Source organism: Molossus molossus, unplaced genomic scaffold (genome assembly GCF_014108415.1).
Source record: "Molossus molossus isolate mMolMol1 unplaced genomic scaffold, mMolMol1.p scaffold_m16_p_19, whole genome shotgun sequence".
NCBI classification, from domain to species: domain Eukaryota; kingdom Metazoa; phylum Chordata; class Mammalia; order Chiroptera; family Molossidae; genus Molossus; species Molossus molossus.
Window position 1 is genome coordinate 51,478,335 of NW_023425354.1, and position 21,635 is coordinate 51,499,969.

The window sequence follows — 21,635 nt, forward strand, 5'->3', positions numbered from 1 at the left end:
AAAATAAGAGTTACTCTTGCTCACCTCCAGAGGTTTTATGAAGATTAAATGAGATACTAGTTACAGAGGGTCTGACTTAAAAAAAAAACAAAAAACACCCTCAGTATTAAATAATAATGATAATAGCTGTTGTGATTATGATTATGATTATTACTGCAACTGATATAATTTAAGTCAAGAAATCCCTTATTCACCTAAGGTTTTCCTACATATAAAGACTGTATTGGTTGAAATCGTCAAAGCATAAACATGTTTTAATGGTTTAATGTTCTCTAAGGCAATTGGCATAAATTTTTTTTTTTTTATCCTCACCTGAGGACATTTTTCTATTTTTTGTTCAGATAGAGTAGGAGGGAGAGAGAGGAAGAGAGAGAGAGAGAGAAACATCGACGTGAAAGGGACACATCGAGTGGCTGCCACCCACACGACCAACCAGGGCCGGGGACAAACTGCAACCGAGGTACGTGCCCTTAGCGGAAACCGAACCCGGGTCTCTCTGGACCACAGGCCGACGCTTTAACCGCTGAGCCAAACCGGCCAGGGCGCAATTGGCATGAATTTATGAAGATGAAATGAAGAAGAAGAAGAAACTCATTTACTCCATCGGTAACTATCCAGTCGGTGGGCCCAGCCCTGTCCTAGACACTGGGTTTGCCTTCTGGTAGCATGTAAACTCTAGGGTATTAGAGGGAGCACATACAATAAACAACAGCCAAACAGGTGCATAAGATAGCTTTATATAATGATTCATGCAAGTGATGGGAGTAAAATACATTTGTTGGGGGGCCTAGAGTAGGTGGGGTGATCAGTGAAGATCTCGCTTAGGAGTTAACATTTGCAGTAAGACCTAAGTGACTAAGAAGGATCTGGGCTTCACCGATCTGAGGACAGAGCATTCCAGGCGGAGGGACCTGTGAGTGCCCAGGCTGTGGCAGGCCTGAGCTGGGCATCCCGAGATCACGAGGAGCCCAAGGAAGGTGGGCTCGGGGACGGAAGCCTGCGGGGCAGGGCACGGAGTGTCTTGCAGATCACTGTGCACTTTTAATCTGAGTGCATTATGCAGCCTTGAACGATTTTAAGAAGAGGCATCGCATGATCTGATGTCTATTTTTAGGTTCCTTTTAATGACGCTATGTATGGAACAGATGGTGGTGGGTGAAGAGGTGAGGGGAAGGCCGTCCTCCGGCTGCAGGTGAGAGGTGGAGGTGCGGGACAGATGGGGAAGACTGAGTGAACACGCAACAGGTTCTGCGTCTAGGCCTTGGGAAGCAAGACTGTGGGAGTGGGTAAGGGGTAGAGACCACAGGAGCGCCGTTTGGGGGCTGTATAAACAAGGTTCTCTTCTGACCGTGGTGGGGGGCTGAACTGCTCCCCCGAGAAGATACCCTGAAGTCCTAATCCCTGTACCCGTGAGTGTGACCTTACTCGGAAACAGGATTTTTTTCTGATGCAATCGAGTTAAGATGAGGTCATACTGAATTAGGATGGGCCTGTATCCGTTATGACAATAGCTGATGCTGACAAGAATAAGCGAGTGGAGAGACGAACATACCAGTCCCGCTGGACTGAGAACAAAGTGCCATGTGAAGGTTACTGTCACCAACTCTTCTCGAGGACAGGAGCAAGGGCATTCTGCTCCCTTTCCTAGCGGGGACCACACAGAGGATGGATGTAAATTCCCTGTAGACGAGACTGTTCCTCTCTTTCCGCTTCAGCTTCTGCCTGGAGTATGAGGCTGGGTCCGCAGTGGAGGAGCAGGAGGTGTTGGCGACTCCAGGAGCCAGGAGAACCATACAGGCATTTGGAAAGTGGAGGAGCAGACATTTCAGGGAAGGACAGCAGCGTTACCACAGGGTCCAGGGGCCTTCTGAGAATCGTGGTCATTAATTCTAAGGGACCTTGGGCAGTGACCATGGTAACAGCAAACATATAGCCCTTAACATATTCCAGGCGCCATTCTAAACTCTCTGTGGATGTGTTTTCAATCACCCTGTGAGATGGGTGATACTATATTCCCCGTCTATTGATGGGTAAGCTACGTGCTAACTTGTCCTAAAGCACGTAGCTAATAAGACACAGAGCCTGAGCCGAATGGTCGGAGAGGCTCAGGGGTGTAGACCGTTCCCCACACAGCGTGGCTTTGTGCGAGAGTTTGCCTGGCTGGGCCCACGGGCTCAGCCTTGAGTGGCAATAGCTACCCTTTATTATTTAGTGTGTCTGCTCAAGGTCGTACACACTGTACATGCATCAGTTTGATTATCACAAAACCCTCGTTAAGTACTAGTAGTCTCATTTTCACATGAAGAAAGTAAGGTTCAAAGAGGTGAAATCGTCTACCTGAAGTCCCCCCAGCTACAGACGGCAGCTGGCTGGCTGTCGTCACTGGTGGTCCTGTTGGGTGAGACAGCAGAGTGAGGTGCAGGCCAGGGCAGTTTAAGGAAGGACCACGCACTCGCACCTGGGTAAAGAGGGAGAGGAAGGCTCGGGATGGAGAGGGCGGATGTATCGGCGTCTGGGCAGGAAGAGGGTACTCTTATATGGCACCTGGAGAAGGGGTCATTTCATTTTATTTTTTAATCCTCACCCGAGGACATTTTTTTGATATTTTGTTCAGATAGAGTGGGAGGGAGAGAGAGAGAGAGAGAAATATCGACGTGGAAGGGACACATCAAATGGTGGCCACCCCCGCAACCCAACCAGGGCCAGGGGCAAACTACAACCGAAGTACGTGCCCTTAGTGGGAACTGAACCCGGGTCTCTCCGGACCGCAGGCAGACGCTCTGACCACTGAGCAAAATCGGTCAAGGCAAGAAGGGGTATTTTGGGAAGAGTTTAACAAAACCATTAGGAAAAAGAAATAAGTAAGGTGTACGGAAGCCATGGGGATGGTGCAGTTTCTTAGACTGGTGACCACGCATGCCATCCCACTCCCGGCCGAAGGGGCAGGGAAGGGGCCGCAAGGAGTGCCCGGGAGGGTAGCTCCTGCAGCCCCTCCGGAGGGTCCAGGGTGCAGGTGTACTCCTCCTTCCCTCCTCTCCTGCTGGCGCCTCGCCCGGGCCCAGCTCTCTGTGATTCAATTCACAGAGGTCGGGTGAAGGCCCTGCCACCTCCGCGTTCGTCATCCAGCCTGGGGAGCCACCCTGGGAGGAGGAGCAGGACCTGCCGCGAAGGGGTTAGCCAGGCGGGCTTGAGGGGCTCATGCTCTGCCCCCACCCACTGAATCAAGAGCAGAGGGAAGGGAGGGGCCCTGGACATACGCTGGCAGGGCTGCACCCAGCAGGGGAGAGGTGAGAAGCGCCGTGGGCTTCCCTTGCGAGTGGACCAAGGGCCTGGGTCATGGGTGTGGTCATGAATTCACCATCCCAGGTAGAGAAATAGGAGAATGGAGACCTATGTATTCAACCTGTCGCCTTTCAGATGTTCACAGCCCCCGCCCCCGAGAGTGGTGGATTTCAAGGTGGAGGAAATTGCACCGGCTCAGCCCCAAAAGGGGACCATGTTGGGGCAAGTTCATGTGAATAATTTCCGCTGACGCCCACCCTGCGGCTTTCTGTTCTCTCAACAGGAGTGCAGCCGCCCCCCTCCAGCCTGGCTGGTCAGAGTGTACCATGCTCCCTGGTGGTCACCACTCCCTCTCCCCCTGCCCACGTCAGTCATAGCTGCCTGTGTCTTTCCCTGGGACTCAGAGTGGACAGTCTTGCTTTGCTCCGACGGAAACATCGGAACCGGGTCACTCATGACGTTAACGCAGTAAATTCTAAAGCTACACTACACCTTCTGCCTAATTTCACTCCCTTTACTGTGTATTCTCACCTCAGATTTCTCAGGCTGCTCTCTTCACCATGACAACAAATGCTTAACCCAAATCAACGTAAAGAGGCCTGGACTTGACTGTGAACCTTCTCCCACTGATAACTTCTCAGAGGTATATAATAGTCCACAAGTTAAATTGCCCTCCCTTTGGGGGATAAAATATGAAAACAATTATAGCCCCTAAAAATTGTTCCTCTTCGATTTCTTATTCTGCCCTGTCTCTGTCAGAAGGGTGTCTCCTAGGTGTTTTGGAAGAGTGGGGTCCCTTGAGCAGCTGCTAGAACATGGATTTGCAAGAAGCATGGTCAAATGAAAGGAACCCCCCAGTCTGTATAGTAGGGTGGAGGTCCTGTCCTGAACCACAGTGTGGCCACGCTGTAAACTTTGCATAACTATTGAACTTCTTTGAGACTACTTACTCACCTGCAAAAATGGAGATAATATTCATCTTTCTTCAAATAGTTTGCTCTAGATAATAAGCCGTCCATTGCCAGTGTCTCCAGGCAAAGGCACGTGACCCAGGCACGTGAGATGCTGGGGCGTTTCAGCCTCACTCCATCGCCCCCACTAATCCAGATGCATTCACCGGAAGGGCTATGTCGGCAGAGCGTGAGAAGAGGAAAGACCCAGGAAAGCAGGTCTGGGGTGCCCCACGGGCTGCCCCCCTACGTCTACACGGCAATAACAAGAGGGGAGTTGACCGGTTCTCCGGCTTCTCAGCTGACGTCGGAGGTCTGCTCATATCCTAGGACGTGTGGGGCAAGGAAAGTCTGCTTCCCTGCAGAGAGCACCTGAACCCTGTGCCTCATCCACCCAGGTCTCCGTCAGGACTCCTCTTGGCCAGGGTCCTGCTGTCTAGAATGAGACAGAACTGAAATGGTGATCACAGTCAGAGATGGGCATTTGGTTAGACTCTGGGCATCTTTCCAAGGGGATTACAGCCAGTGCATCTGAGGAGAAAGTAAATGGTGCACTGGGGCCCCCTGCAATGGAAATCAACCTCTGCACCGTTTTCAGCGTGGGGGAGGCTGTGGCTGCGTGGAGCATGGGGGAGAGCTCTGTCCACCCTGGGACAGTTTAGTCCCAGCCAGTAGTCATGACCTTGGACTGTGTTTTCCCTCCCAGCCCCAGTTTCCTCATCTGTAAGTATTAAGGCTGGAAAAGGTGACCTTGCACACTCCTTCAGTTGTAACATTCTCCGATTCCCTGTCAGTGGTGGGGGGCGGGGAGGGTTTTGTCCTCATAAAATCTCTGAGATTAATGTCACCACCAAGCAAGCCTCTCTCTCCTCCCTGTGGTAGATATTAGGAATAATTAGGAAGCACTAGAGCTGTGGTGTTCATACTTTTATTTCTGAGCCACGTAATGCTTTCTCTAAAAGAAAAAAAAGCTTACCCAAAAACCTATATAATATGTAAGAGGCCACAGCAGAATGTCTGTTGCCGCGGATGAGGTTGACCTAGAGTTTGTCCTTGACCACAGCTGGAGACCTCTGTGGAGTACATATTTATGTTTTTATTTGTTCGTTCTGGTTTCCAACACAAAGTACCAGTTTTCTCAAATCCAAACCAACAAAAGTGAGGGCTTGGGGGGGACGTTACTTTGGAGAAAGGGGCTGTTCCATGCATGACATTCTGGAGGATTTGCCCCAGTACAATGGTTATCAAACCATATTCTAGGTTCTGCCCGCCACCCACCTGGCCAGTGAGCCTCATTCTTCTGTGTCCGCTGAGAGCTTCTGCTTTCCGGGAGTGGAATGATAGGATGAAGGCACCATTTCTAAAAAATGTTTTTATTGATTTTTAGAGATAGAAACATGGATGAGAGAGAGAAACATCGATCGGCTGCTTCCTGCACGCCCCCTAGTGGGAATCGAGCCCACAACCCAGGCACGTGCCCTGCCCAGGAATGCAACCTGTGACCTCTTAGTGCCTGGAATGATGCTCAGTCCACTGAGCCACACCAGCCAGGGCTAAAAACACCATTTTGAAAGTCAAGAGTTGGAGCTTGGTTTCCAAAACTATCTGTGTGACCTTGAGCAAACCTCGACTTGCCCTCTCTGGGTTTCTGTTTCCTCCTTTGTCAAAGGAGAGAGTTGGGCAAGGTGGTTCCCAAAACATTCTGGCAGCCCTGGCCAGATTGGGTCAGTGGCTGAGCGTCGGCCTGCGGACCAGAGAGTCCTGGGTTTGGTTCCCGCTAGGGGCACGTACCACAAACAAACAAACAAAAAAAAAAACATTCTGGCAAAATGGGATTGTTTACCCTGAGCCCTCACGGCTGTGGACACATGGTCTTCACAGGTGTGCAGCCCCCCCGGTGACAATCTCCAGGTCCTGGCTACAGAGTCAGCAGAGGGAAGATGCCAGAGGGCAGATCAGTGGGGTTACCCAGATTTTGCCAACAGCTCTGCTAACTCCCCAGACTGGAGGAAACAGCCCCGGTGTGCCATGTGAGCAGCCACGGTGTGTGAGAAGCACGCCCAGTAGCTGCTCTCTAGAGATTTCTAAACCAGTTACCAGTCACTGGCAGGGCTGTCTGCAGTTAGACCTGGCCGGCACCCAGTTCTTGGTGGAGGGAGCCCAGAGCTGCCTGATTCGCTCAGTGAGGAGGGACAGCAGAGGGACACAGGCTTCCTGGCTCCCAGCCCTCTCCCCGCCGTGGAGACACGGCGTGGACTCGGTCCTGGAAGGAGCCGTGGGCTCTCCCGGGGGAAGAGCCATCAGGCTGGACAGCGGAGCCCAAGCTCTCTCCAGCTCCTTCTGCTCTGGACTCATCCTGGCCCGAGGGCAGCTCGGGGCACAGGCAGAAGGGAGAGGACCCCAGGGAGCTCCCTGCACCGGAAATAGGAGACAGCAGTCTGGGTGTGAGTAGCAGCTCCCATGTATTAAGGCTTATTGGTGCAGAGTAAGTAGATGAAACAATTTATAACAGGATCTTATTTAACCCTTCCCACCCTCCTGCCAGGTGAGTCTTAGTATCTGCGCCTGATAAACACCTTGTCATTTACACAAGGAAAGGGGCCCCTCTCAATCCCCAGCCCTCGTACTTCTTTTTATAAAACAACATTTATTTGAGGGTTTTTTTCACATAAAGAAGTGCAAAGAGGAAATAAAAAAATGGCCCACGACCCCACTCCCTGATTCCAGATAGACTCTGTAAATAGTACAAAAATTAAAATAACACATATACATGTTCAGAAAACTCAAACAGTGAAGAAAGTAGTAAAACTCAATGGTAAATGCCTCTCTTCCTTCATTCAAGACCCTTTCCCCAAAGGAAAGGAAGTTTCAGTAGTTTCTATGCATGACTATTTCCAGAAAAAAATACTGTTTGTATAAACCATCCTACCTACAATGTGTTTCTATATATTCTTTGTGCATATTATCTTCATTTTTATCTATATAAAAGAGATCATACTGAAACACTGCTCTATGCCTTGTTTTGTTTTTTAACTTTCTATGTCTTGGAGGGTCTCCCACATCAGCACCTGCAGCTCTGCCTCCTCCTTTTTAACAGCTGCATAATATTCCATCACATGGATTCCAGTTTAACTTAACTGCCCCCCAATGACAGAAACTATTGCAATCAACACTGCACTGTCTTTCTGGTTCAAATATTATGGAACAATTTGAGGGCATATGTGTAGGCTAAAGTCCCAGCAGTGAGATACTAAGTGAAAAGCCCCTTTCAAACAGGCTCCACTGATTTACACCTCCATCAGCAGCAATGACAGAGCCCATTGGCTATCAACATGTGCATAAGTTTAACCAATTAGTTTTTTTAAAGGATGATTCCTATTTTGATTTGCATGTCCTTAATTATGAATTAAAGTTAATCTTAGCTTTATATCTCCACTGGCCTTTACATTTTTTTCTTTCTTTTTTTTTTGGAGGGGAGGGAAGATAACTACCTACTCATATTCCTTGTGCATTTTTCTAGCGTTTTGTGACTATTATTGTTGTTATTATCATTACTGATATGACTGAGCTATTTATAAACAATGGGAAAAACCCTTTTCTCACATGTGTTCGAATACATTCCTGGGTTTCACATGTTTTGATTTTTGTCTCTGGAGTATTTTTCCATAGGGAGGTTCCGCAGTGACGTGCCTGTGTAGAAGCCCCCGACCACCCGAGCTCCGTCAGCGTTCCAGAGCCGGGCTCCGTGTCTGTTCTGGGCACATGCCTTGCATTTCAAGCAGGCGCGAAAGATGGAGAGTTGTTCCTCCATCACAGAAGCTACTTTTGGTTTTATGTCATCACAGTACTGTCCTTTTATTGCCCTATTTGCATACCAGATTTTCCAGGGCAGCTTCAGTATCACTTAACTTTATTTTTGTCCATAAAGACAATTTGTTCAGTGTTAAAAATGTTTAGTCTAATGTACCAGTCTTTCCTTAATGAATTATGGGGTTTGTGCACCACTTGAGTATTATAAATAAATGCATCCATGATTTTAGAAGTTCTGTAGTTTACTTCTTTTTGGCAACTATCATCAAGTAGCCTTTTCTTTCTCTCCGTGAGGATGTGTGGGGTATTTTGGTCTCTGAGTTCTTAAAAACTAGAGATTCTTTGTTTCCTTTATTGTTGGTGGATCATCTGTCATGGATAAGATCCTTGGTAACAGTTACTTAACCAAAAACAAATTAGCTAACTGGCTAACTAACTAATGACCTATCAATCTATTATCTATCTGTTTATCCATCCAGCTCCTATCTATGTATTCATCCATTATTTTTTTATCTATCTATCTATCTATCTATCTATCTATCTATCTATCATCTATCTATCTATCATCTGTCTCTCTACCTCTCTGTCATTAAATAAAAGAAGATAATCATTTAAGAGTCCTACATCTCCCCAACAATCTAAGATAGGAGATAGAGCACAGAAGCGTCTCCTGTACCCATTCTCAATTACATTCTCCTCTCTGCCTGCAGAAGTATCTGTTTTCCTGAAATCGGTGTTTATCATTTTACTGAATTTCCTTATACTTGTATAACACTACATATGCACGTATCCTTAAACAGTAGAGTGTCATATTGCATGTTGTAAACTCTCTAGGTGAGGTCATCCTTTTGTTGCATGTTGTATTACATGTTGTGAACTTTCTGTAAGCGAGGTCATCCTGTTTTGTTGCATGTTGTATTGCATGTTGTAAACTCTCTCTAGGCGAGGTCATCCTGTTTTGTTGCATGTTGTATTGCATGTTGTGAACTCTCTAGGTGAGGTGGTGCCATCCTGTTTTTCCTCAACTTGCTTAGTGGACTCAAGTCTAACTGTGAATCATCCATGTTGATACTGAGAGGGCTGGTTCACGTCATTTGCACTGTTGGGTAAGATTACATCGCATGAGCCAACCACTACTTATCACTTTTCTCTTGGTAGGAATAGAGGACTTTTTCCCAGTTTGTCTTTATTACAAACAATATTGCATATTAATATGTTTGTGCATATTTTATTATACACTCATGTGAGGATTTATCTAGGGCACATACCTAAAGATGGAGTTGCCGGTTTCGTGATATATCGGTCTTCAGCTGCGGTAGCCATTGCTAAAGTTCTTTCCAAAGCACATGGACCAGTTTACACCCACCAGAAGCCTGCAGGAGTTCTGCGGTGGTAGCTCAGGCAACCTCACTTTTGCCAGTCTCCTGGGTGTGAAACGCCATCTCATAACGGTTTTAATTTGACTTTCGCTGATTACTTGTGAGATTGAACACCACTTTGTGTATTGGCCCTTTGTGTTTTCTCTGCTGTGACTTGTCTGTTATCTCTTCCGCCTATTTTTTAAAATTGGGTTGTCTTACTTTCTTATTAATTTGAGGTTATTTATGTGTTCTGGATATGAATGTAAGTATATGTTTCTAGTGCTTTCTATGTATCACATTTTCAGCTCACTCTTTAGTCTGTACTTTTTGATTCTTGTTTAAAAACCCTTCCCAGCTTTGAGATCATTAACATATTCTCCAATATTCTTTTCTAACTGGATTACAGTTTGATTTTTCATATTTAGGTCTCTAGTTCTCCTTGAGTTGATTTTTGTATTTTTCTGTATTTGTGTGTGTATTTTTCCAAATTGTTCTACCTCTATTAAGTGAAATGTCTGATTTGTTTTGTTTTTCTGAAAAAAAGTGTTCCTATTGTTTCTTCTTTTCATTATTTTTAATGAGTTTTAGAGGAATGGAATTAAATCTCTACTCAAAAATGTTAGCAAATCTTTAAATAGCACTTAGTAGTCTTGTTCCAAATGCCATATATATATACACATACACACACACATACATACATACACACATAAATATATATGTGTGTGTATGTATATATATATATGTATATATGTATAAACTCATTTAATCTTCTCAACAACCTATGCAATGAGTGTTGTTATTATTTTCCTCTTGCATTTAAGGAAACAGGTGCATAGAGAGGTTTGAGGCTCGTCAGCTGGGTTCCTGAGTGTGTTCTGCAACCAGTCCACTGTCCTACCTCTACAGAAATAAAATTTCAAAACCCCTAAAAGGCTGCTTTACTTTCTATAGGTTCAGTGTTTTATAAAGAGGGCTTAAAATTTTTTTAAAGGCATTTCACTGGAGTATATTTAGATATTGGTCCATTCGTGTATAGTCTGATACTTGGTTATTTTTTTTTCTAATCTAAAAACTAAAGTCTTCCATCAGAAAAACTAAATTTCAATGATTTCTTCTCAGTTACCCCGTCTGTCTTGGTTCGGAGAATTTGAAACAGTAGCTTCCAGAGTTGTTCTGTCTCCTTTTCTCCCAATGTTTCTGTCTGTCTGCCCTTCCCACTGAGTCCCCAGTACATCTCTCTCGCTGGAATTTTCTTCGCCAGTTCCCCTCAGTATCCACTCTGTTTCCATCTGTGCAGCTCAGCTGAACTGTCCTGATGAGTTTGTTTCTCTCTTGTGGCTCTTGATTTAATTTCACCCAAGGCAGAATTCTCTTAAATCTTATTGATTTAAATCTTACTGAGATCACCGCTCCAGTATTACCTCATTTTCCCCTCCAGATTCTTGCAGCAAACCCCTTTTACACAGAAACCTTCCCTCTCATTGCTCAGAGCCACCAGCATTGCGCCACGCCCGGACCCCAGCCGCAGACTCCTTAGCTCTGCCTCCGCCCAGGGACAGTGCGCTCTGACTTCCGGATGGTGCTGATGATGAGACGCAGCAGCAGAACTGGAGGTCGGGAAGTCATCCCGACGGTGCTTGGCACAGTTCAGTTCAGGCGGTGGCGGGCACGCTGTGCGGCCTAAAGCCACCCTTGCCCTGGGCAGAGGCTGTGTTTGCCCATGTTATGTCATGGGCGTGCTCATGCTCTGTAACAGGTGCGCACAGAGTCATGCTTATTTCTGCCTGGAGCTTTGCTGGGTATGTGGCTCTTTCTCTGGAAATACAATTTGGGCAATGTTTGCACTCCTTTGGCTTTCTGCCTCAGGAGGGCATGCACTTGGGACAGTAGATTCCAGATAAAGAATGGCATGGTACGTTGGGTTATGGCTCAAGAATTCTATGATACCCATTTATGTCATTCATATCATCAGCTGGTGAACTCTGTGCATCACCAGGGCAAAGAAGAGCCATCGGCGGCGCCCCTCTCTCCTGACCATCCGCCTGTGTGGTTGGCTGCACCTTTACCAACCATTCTTCTCTTTGTGTTACCTAATTCAGGTAAACCAGTTGTTCCTTTGGAGGGCCGCGCATACGTAAGTCCTTCTAGACCTTGACCTCCTGTATCCAGCAGAGGAGCGGCCGGTTGCTAGTTCTCTTTAACACAATGTTCATAAAGTGTGGTCCCTTGACCTGTGGTTATCATCAGCATCACCTGAGAACTTGCTAGAATTGTAAGCGACCAGGCCTCTCCTCTGACCTACTAAATGAGGACTTCGAAGCCGGGACGCAGCAATCTGTGTTCCACCCCGGTGAGTCTGATCTGTTCAGATTTGAGGAGCATGGCTCGAGCGGAAGCAGAAACTGCCACTGGGCCTTCCTCGAAAGTGTCCCCAGAGATGACTCTGGAAAGTATAATAAAGGCTCCCTGGAGAGTTGGGTGCTCACTGCAGGCCACGAGGCTTGGTTTCCGTGTTTACTTCTCATTTCATTGAACTCAGGGCTTTCTGTAATGATTTGGCCAACAATTCTTCATTCCCGTTCGATGCTCTTGGTCCTAGTCCCTCGGCATAGCCTTTCTTTCCCCAATTCAAAGCCTCGGTCCTTAAAGCTCAACAACTGGGGTGAACTTGTTCATCACCTGGTGGACTTGCGGCTCAGCGTGGCCCCTTGGGTCCTGGCTGACGTCTCAGGGTGAGAGTTATAGGAAGATCGTAGACTCTGGCCTCAGTTTTTCCATCAATAAAATGGGTAAATAAATAGTAGTAGACAACTTAACATGCAGTATTGATTCAAATTTTAAGTAAGTAGTATTTGTGAAAGATCTTTGTAAATTGCATCCTGCTACCAAGTGTTCAGAGTTCATATGCAAAAAATTAGGCTGTATTTTCAGAAGCTCCGTACCTCTGCCTGGCACATAGTAGGTGGTGGGGAAATATCAGTTTCCTTTCAAACAGCGTAGCCCCAGAGCCCCGGGGCGTGCTCAGTGCGGACGGCAGGTTCCAGGGACAGATCAGGATGCTTGTAAGTAGCACAGGACCGTTTCCTCAGTATTGATTTGTTTATCAAACATTTTATTTTTAAGGAGCCCAAAAATAAACCAGCCCAGATTCTGCCGGATGTATCAGAGGTTCTGAATTAATGAGATCCAAATTTATGAGGGTTCAGATTTGTGACTTTCCTCTCTGATCGTCTCTTGTCAGGAGGCGGGGTGAGGAGAAACTGACATTCCGGGGCCAGGGCCCCCCTCTCCCTGGGACTTGTGGTGCACCCCTCCTCGCAGCCCTGTTCCTGTCTCCTTCATCCCCGGATGAAGATGAATTTCTCCAAGGACTGGAATCTGGCTTCTCTGGCTGTGATACATCTTGGGATATGGGCAGAAGCCTCTTAGTTCAGCTCCAACGATTCTTTCTGTTCTATAAAATCCTGGGTGGTAACCCCGGTGTTTTAAGGCAAGAGAGTTCCTGGTGGAAAGCTGTATCTGAGGGACGAGGTCCATGGCGGGGGGGGGGGGGGGCTAAAGGAAATGGGGTAACATCTTGTTCTGCTCCTGCTGTGCTGGGCCAGTGATTCTTGGTCGGTTCCTGGACCAGCAGCATCAGCGTCACCGGGAGACTTGATAGAAATGCAGACTCTCGAGCCCCAGCCCAGACGTTCTGAATCAGAAACCCTGGCCGGCGGGCCAGCAGTCTGTGTGAACCTGCGCTCCTGGTTGTTCTGAGGCTTGTTCAAGTTTGAGGACCGCTAACCCGGGACAAGGAAGGAAGAGGAAGAATTATGAAGCTTGGAACTTACATAGTGGGTGGTCCCGGGCCAATGGTCTTTGGACCCACCTGAATAATCTGAACTAGGTGGTTTCTCCATTTCCTCTGGGGCAGTGGTTCTCAACCTTCCCAGTGCCGCGACCCTGTAACACAGGTCCTCCTGTTGTCTGTGGGCGGATCGCCTGTGGGCGGACCCGCCTGGAGACCAGAGAGGAGCGGTGTCTCGGTTCCTAAGACCATCGGAAACACGTGCTTCCCAGGGGTCTTAGGCGACCCCTGTGAAAGGGTCATCTGACCCCCAAAGGGGTCACAACCCACAGGTTGAGAACCGCTGCTTAGGGCGGTGTTTCTCTCCTTCCCCTGGCACAGTAGCATCAGCTAGAGAGCTCCTTACAGATGTGCGTCCCTCCTCCCAGGCCCGAGCCGGCCAATCAGAATCCCCGGAGGAGTAGTACCTAGACAGCGGCATTTCTTAAAACTTCCAGATCATTCCGACCTGCACCCAAGTTTGAGATCTGCCAATGCACAGGATGCCCCGTGAAGAAAAAATGCGGTTTATGTTGCCTTTACGCTTATCACACGTATTTCCATTAGAAATTTATTTTACCTATTGATATTATAAAAGTTACGTGCTCATTATCAAAAAGAAAGCTGGGCCAGTACAGAGAAGTTGGAAGGGAAGAAGGAAGGAAGTGGTGTCCCGGCCACGCGAAGCCAGTGTGGCGTCGGGCGATTTTCTGTCAGCACTTACGCTGGGTGTGCTGGTGTGAATAGTTTGCAGCGTTGGGGTTGTGTTCAGTATCGCACTTCCTGTCTACTTTTTAACCGCACAGCGCGTCGTAGGGAGTTCTACACATTGTCATAATTGTAAGTGCAGTTTTGAAGATGCTCTTGTGGCAAGATGGTTCATACCCGAGGGTGGCGGGTAGGGGTCCTTTCTTTCTTTACAATGTCTGTATTTCTTTTTATTATTATTATTATTTTTTTTTTTTGTGGCACGTGCCCCTAGTAGGAACCGAACGTGGGACTCTCTGGTCCGCAGGCCAACGCTCAACTGCTGAGCCAGACGGGCCAGGGCGATGTCTATATTTCCAGCGCATTGCAAGTGTCAGAAGCAGGATTTTAACTCTTTCTCTCTGAACTCCTTCCAGAATTCTAACCAGCTCCAGTCTTTTCCTCACCCCATCCACAGGCAGTGCCTGGGCTGCCGGGGATGAGACCTTATGGCAGGATTTCGAGTCAGGAAAGCACAGGGATCTCTTCCAGTGTGTCAGTTACCGCCGTTCTGTCGTCGGCTTCAGGGGCTGGGTTTCCCCCACGCCGCGAGGGTCTACGGTTCCCGTAGGTTGCGGTGTGATTTGTAAACGCGCGCATGTAGAGAGCAGTCCCTGTCAGACCCTCAGACGCATACCTCCCTGCTTTGGGAAGAAAGAAAACAAGTAAGACAAGAACGAGAAGGAAGGAGGCTGAGGCCGAGGAGAGGGTGGGAGGACACATAGACTGATGCTCTGGTGTGCTCGGTCAGAAATGCGGAAATCAAGCCTGGTGCCCCCTTCCCACCCACTCTGCTTCCGATTCTCAGCATAACCTTCTCAGGACCTGCTTCTCTGTTGCACAGGAGATGCACACACACACACACACACACACACACACATATATATACACACGTATATATATGCACACACACACTTTGTTGCACAGATATATGCTATATCGAAATATATCTATATGTTTCTATGATATATAGTACTATATACATTTGTGTGATGACATGTATATTTTCATATATCTATGAAAGATATATATTTATATATACATTTATAAAATTCTGCGTCCGTATGTTTGACTGCTCTCCCTCCTGACTTAGCTGCTGGTGTGGAGGTCCGTTCAGCACCGCTGTCGGGCGAGCTGGAGCCTCGGCGCGTGTCTTCTTGTGGCGTGTCGGAGGCGCCAGGTAATTCTGCCCCGTCTCTTGCAGGACATCATGGGAAGGAGGCTTACCGCAGCGGAGGAGCTGATCTTCATAACTTCATCTCATCTGGATTTGTCACGTTAGGAAGAGGACACACGAAGGGTACAGTGGAAACCATTTTTTACTAAATACAGAGGTTGCCTAGGGACCCCTGATCTGAAGTGCGAAGACGGTGTGGAGGCCAGAGGCATGTCCGGGACAGGATTAAGTGGGGCGGCTCCATTGCAGCTTGTTCTGGTGACATGCATGGCTCTGGCCGGAGTGACCAGCAGGTCACGGTGTGACTTTAGCGGGCAATAATAGACTTCCAAGAGACACCCATCCTGCTCCACCCGCGGTGTGGAGCAGGATGCAGATGCCGGCGGCCCCCGCGGGAGGGGACCACGGCACCTGGTGGGGGACACTGCCCATGAATGCAGCAGCATTTGCAACTTGTCTCCTTGGCTATTATTCCTTTGTTCTGAAAGCCACCATTTATAAACCGTTGTCCATGCTCTGCGTATTGTGGTTCTCGAAGCCAGCACGCATGTCAAGTTTCAGCATCCTGAGTGTGTCTATGTAAACTCTCTATGATGTGGACACAGAGGTGGAGGTTCCGCAGACCTTCAAGCCGCAAGAGGAAAGCTCATGTAGCCTTTCTGCTCAGCTGCATTATGACCTAGCTGACAGCTTGCAGAGCATCTGTGCAGGGTCTGGAATCCTCACTCCTCGGTTCTGTCTTTTGTTTGAAGAGTCCTGCTGGTGTTGTGAGCATTCTGTCATATCAAGAGTGACTGGCTCTCTACCTTCTTTGATTACCTTCCTAACACCTGTGTACTGTTACGGAACAACTGTGACTTCTGTTGCAGGGATGGCGCATCCCTGTCTTCCTCTGAAACATGTGTCTGTTGTACGTGTGAGTGAACAAGGAACTTTGCCCTATTTTCTTACATCCCATGCACCTACTTTTTAAATCCCCTCTGTGCTGTGTGTTCATCCTGTAGAGAAAACTATCTGTATCTGTGTATGTATTTTCTGTTGTGTCTGTTTGTGTCTAAATAAAGTTTATTGAGGATACAGCTGGCATTTGTGGCTCATAAGAGTTGCAGACTGAAATGGGGAGCAGCCAGCTCCAGAAGCGGACGTGGCTGCACGGTCGGTCCTAGTCGTCCACTCAGACCTGGGTGGGCCGACCCCATGTCACCCGCTTCGTGATAATTATCTGTCACTGTGCAACAAATCACTCTAACAGGTAGCATTTTAAAACAACGATACACATTTCTTAGCTGACATAGTTCCTGCGGTTCAGGAACTCAGGGGCAGCTGAGCCAGGTGCTCTGGCTTGGGGTCTATCACGAGGCTGCAGTCGAGGTGTCACCAGGGGCTGCATCATCCGAGGGCTCGGCTGGGGCTGGAGGACCCGCTTCTAAGATGGTTCTCTCACACGGTGCCAGCTGCTGGCTGGGCCTCAGTTTCTCCCTATGCTGTTTTCTCTATGACCACTTGAGTGTCCCGACAGTAAGGCGGCTGGGCTTCCTGAGCATAGGTGATCCAAGGAAGAGAAAGGCAGAGCCACCGTGTCTTTTATGACCAAGCCTATTGGTTACACAACATCATTTTCACAGTATTCTGTTGGTCACACGAGTCAGCCCTGTTCGGAATGGGAGGAGACTACACAAGACTGTGAATATCGGGTGCCAAGGAGCACCAAGGGCCATAGGCGGCTGGCTTCCACACCATCCTGCCTGCAGGGCAACCTGTGAGCTTGATCTGTCAGCAGAACACGGCAACCAAGGTTTCTGAACTGAAGACCCTTCCCACCCTCACTCCTACTCCGTGCAGGTGGCCCACCCTGAAACACCAAGCAGTTCAAGCAATAGAACTCATTCTATGTGCGTGCGTGTGTGTGTGTGTGTATCTCTATATATTGATATATATAGATATAGATCTACACTCCCCCCCCCCCCATGAGACTTGCATGTGCTAAGCAATGTTCAGACTCAATGGAATCCGTTCTCATGGAGCTTGTACTCCATTGGCAGATGCAGACAAAATTAGTTCTTGGTGACAGGTACGAGGGGGCAGGGAGATCTGTGGCAGGGAGCCCCTTGTGTCAGCGAAGGGATCTTGGGTGAGGTGGCAATTGGGCAGAGACCTGCATCCCAGGCAGAGGCAACAGGAGGCCGTGAGGAGGACGCTTTCTCGTGGTGTCGAGGTAGGAGGGAGGCCAGTGTGCGTGCAGGAGAGAAAAGGCCGAGGTCCATGGAGATGGGATCAGAGCCACAGGGGAGCCGGATCATGCATTTATCAGGCCGTGGGCATAAAAACGAACTGGACCTTCGTCAGAGCCACGTAAAGGTCATTGTCTATCGCTACCTGTCCTTTGGGTCCCTGCCACCTGGGGCACCCGGGAGGCTTACCTGCCTGTGTGTGGAAGTTTTGCCGGGGCTTCTGCTTATATCCCCCTCTTACCTTGCTGTGTGGCCTTATCCAGCCCCCTGTGCATGCAGGGCCTGTCCTCCTGTGTCCATCACATCCACCACCCCGTCTTCTCCGTTCTCTTCCAGCAAAGTCCTCTGAAACCCCCTCTTTCCAGGAAAGTACCTTGTGTATATTTTCCTATTGAGATAATAACTAAAGTTTCATGAGCAAAGAGACCGGAGTGGTGGGGGACAGCAGGGGATGCCTTGGAAATGAGGATTCCCTTCTAATATCAGGGTCTCCTTAGACACCCCAGATCTCTGGAAAAGAGCCAAGCCCCATTCTTCCTTCCTTCCGAGCAAACCGAGTTCGACTCTGAGCGGCACCTGGAAGCAAACCGAACCCCCGTAAACACCGCGTGGGAGGGGACACTCAGAGAGCTCGAACATGACACCGTTGTCCATCGCGTGTGATTAATTCTCTCCGCTTCCATCTCTCCCTTTCCTTATTCTTTTGTTGCAACTCCAGTGACTGCCTTTTTCTGGTCCCTCTTCCTTCATCCTTTTTTTCTTCTTTCCTACATTTGCCTAAAGCCTTCGGGTGGCACGTGGCCGCTGTGTAGAGTCAGTGTGACTCAGAACCAGTGGGGTAGCCAACACAGGTTTAGAAGATGATACCATTGCCCTACCAACCCACATCACTCAATTTAACATGCATTTCGAATACGACTGAGTATGTAAGAACCGGGCGTGGGTGGTCCCTGTTCTAAATGGCATTGGTGGCCTTCCTTGGAAGCTGGGATGACATTGGTCCCGAGTTCCAATGTGGGGGCGCCAGTAGCCTTATGGGGCTAGACATGCACTCCAGCCTCAGAGAGGACTCCTCCAACCTCAGAGAGCGCCTGTCAGCCCCATTCCACAGGTGAAAACTGTAACGAGAGCAGGTGAGTTCACTAAACGGTTAGTACCGCTCCCTTCCAAATCGAGGCCTGTTTCCCGAGACTGCCCTCCCAGGACTGTCTCCTGCCCCGACAGTGGGAAGAGCCCAGGCGGCGTATGGGCTGTGGTTCAGTGGGCACCACGCATCGGTGAGCTCAATAGCGGGGGGCTGTTTTTATTAGAGGCACACCTTTTGCAAGACAGGACGTGACAAAAGGGAGATGGGCCGGGAAGCAGAGTATTAACACTGTTTGCAGGGTCTGCCCTTTCAGAAAGGAAGTTCATCCTCCTCTAATAATGGCTCAGGGTCTGTACACCGAAGAGACCCCATTCTGTTTAGACAGTTTGGTTAAAATCTTTCAGGCAGATTTTTTTTTTTTTTTTCCTGAGTCTGGTAGAAAAAGCCAGAAGATTCTTTCCAGAAGCCCCTACACATCAGCAGTGTTGATTCCGGCGACCTCCACTGGTGCACCCCAGGCCACCCCGGCCACCCCTGGCCACCCCAGGCCACCCAGGCCTTCTGTGCGCAGGCAGCTCGCAGAGTGACGGCTGGTTGCTGCTGCCCGTCTCCCTCTGTTCACCGGGTCCTTTCCGCCGTCCCGGGAGCCAGCGAGAGCGCTGTGTGTCTGTGCACGAGAGAGGTAGGAGAGGGGCCCCAGGCTTTTGCTGAAAGGTAGGAGCGCCAGCGTGATGCCCTTTGTAGGAGACATACGCTGTCGCCCTTACAGGCTTTTATTTCACGTGAGCACCTTTGCTGAGCATCTGCCCTGTGCCAGACACTGTTCTGGGCACTGAGGTTACAGCAGGCAGGAAGAGATCATAGAAATAAGAAAGAAAGAAGCAAAAATAGGACCTATGTCAAGATCTAGTTACGAACTATGGAGCAAAATGAGGCATAGAAAGGGAGGGAGGAGTTGCCGTTTTTAAAAGAGCATCTGGGCCCCGCCGGTTTGGCTCAGCGGTTAGAGTGTCAGCCCGCAGACCAGAAAGTCCCGGTTCAGTTCCCGCTCAGGGCACATACCTCGGTTGCAGTTTGTCCCCGGCCCCACATCACATCAATGTTTCTCTCTCTCTCTTCCTTCCTCTCTCCCTCCTGCTCTATCTGAAGATAAGTGCAAAAACGTCCTTGGGTGAGGATAAAAAGAAAAGGTAAAAGAGCATTTGGAAGAATGAAGGAAAAGAGTTTAGCCAAGGAGGTGAGGATGGAGTCAGCCGGATTTCTGGGGAGGGTCTCCCGGCCGAGGGAGCGGTGGTGCGGCGCCCGCCTGGTTGCCCAGCGACACTGAGATGGAGACAGACGGAGCGCGTGTGAGCAGCAGGTGAGGTCAGAGCTGGGGCTTGGCCGCCCAGGGCCTGTGGGGCCATCTAAGGATCTGGTTTCCACTCTGGGCCCCATGAAATACAGAATGTTTTTTGCCTGAAGAATCAGGCAGATGGAAGCTGGCGGGAGGGACAGGCTTTAGGCAGAGGTTGAGGGTGAGATACATTCACTGTGGCTTCGTATTAAGTTTTAGATGCTTATTAATAACCCATGTGGAAATGTCAAGTTCAGGGGAGATGTCCTGGCTGGGGCTATAAATGTGGGGGTTTCCAGTCCATGAAGCCAGAAAACTGGGCAAGATCAGCTAGGGAGTGGGTGTCAGTTCCCCAAGTGAGCACAGGCTTGAGAAGGGAGCCACTGGGCACCTCAAAATGGAGACGTGGGGGAGATGAGGAGGGACCTACAGAGGAGACTAGTCATGTGTGGGCAGCCAGGAAGCAAGAAACTCATGGCAGCAGGGTGTTTCCAAGGGAGAGAGCAAGCGGCTGTTGTAAGCTATGGAGAGTTTCGATGAGATGAAACCTGGAAGGGACCACTGGGTGCACCCTGGAGGGGGTGACCTTGGCAAGCCCAGTTTTGGGCGGTAGTGCAACACATCCATCAGGTGGACGGGCGAGAGAACGGATGGTGTCTGGGGGTGCTGCCACGTGATCCCGGTCGCTGAGCGATGGGAAGAGGAGGGCTCTCTGTGCTGTCCTCTCTATTGTGGGACACCTCTGAAATGTTCCATACGAAACGTAGAAAAGGTTTGTCAGGTAAGAGAAGGGAAGAAGAAGAATGGGAGACTGCTGATGTAGTCTGTAGAGTTGTAATGTCAGAGCAGAGAATGGGACCAGTAGCCGGAAGGGAGTGTGATAGACCCGTTGCTGTGGTTGAGCCGGGAGAAATCGCAGTGTCTGTGTGGGGGGGAATGACCCAGCAGAGAGGGAAGAGAGACAGTGTGAGTGGGGAGGGCACTTCAGAGGTGATGTCCTTGGTAAGTGACAGCATATGGGTGAGAGCCCCTGCACCCAGGTGGAGGGCTGGCCTCAGAGTCGTGGACAGAAGGCCGGGTATATGACACAGGTGCGTGCAGGTGGACGTATGCCACTGTTGCCCCGTGATTTTTGGAAGCAAGTTCGTCAGCTGGGAATGAGGGTTAGTTTACCCAAGACTGTTGCAGTTTTAGCACAGAAAGTCCTGTGTCCTCAGAACCCCCAGTCTCTGGTGAATGAGCTAGTTGGTCACCTCAGTGAAGATGTTTGAGCAGCACAGCCAGTGTGGCGTCACAGCCTCCTTCTCCCCCACGTCGAGAGCCCAGAGCGGGGTGAGGGCCCTGCTGCCCGGAGCTGAGAGCTACACAGCCTCGGGTGCTCCCCCAGCCTTGGGACTTTCCTGAGACCACCCGGAGGTGACGAAAAGGCCAGAATGCAGGAAGTTGCTGTCTTGTGGGGACCACAGCAGACCCCAAAGATCGATCCTGGACAGAATGTCTTCGGGCGGGGGGCAGTCCCGCTGCCTGGCCAGACTCCCCGGGGGCCGCAGGCAGAAGGTGAGGGAGGGCGACCGCTGCGGCGGTGGGAGGGAGTCTCAGCAGGTGCTGAGACCAGAGCTGCACGAGTGACCAGCCTGCTGCTAGTTTAGACGTCTCGGCAACAAGGGGACTGCAGAGATGGCAGCCCGGCTGCTCGAGCCCCCAGATCGAAGGACAGTGGTCCAGAGAAGGGCGGGGGAGATTTAGGGGCTGGGCCCAGGGCGCCTGCTCCGTGCGAAGAGAAGGAAGCAGAGATGGGTTCTAGCTTTCAGAAAACATGCAGGTG

The 21,635-nt window shown here is 49.4% G+C and overlaps 1 protein-coding gene across 3 annotated transcripts in view; it reads left to right on the forward strand.

Moving 5' to 3' along the window:
- SHISA6 (shisa family member 6) overlaps positions 1–21,635 on the forward strand; it is a 288,109-nt gene that overhangs the window by 122,259 nt on the left and 144,215 nt on the right. For 2 of the 3 annotated variants that reach the window (XM_036268601.1, XM_036268602.1), the window contains exon 3: positions 15,184–15,279. The exons of the other annotated variant lie outside the window; for it this stretch is intronic. In XM_036268601.1, coding sequence (XP_036124494.1) covers positions 15,184–15,279 — 96 coding nt within the window. The remainder of the gene's footprint in view (positions 1–15,183; positions 15,280–21,635) is intronic. 3 annotated transcript variants of the gene reach the window in all.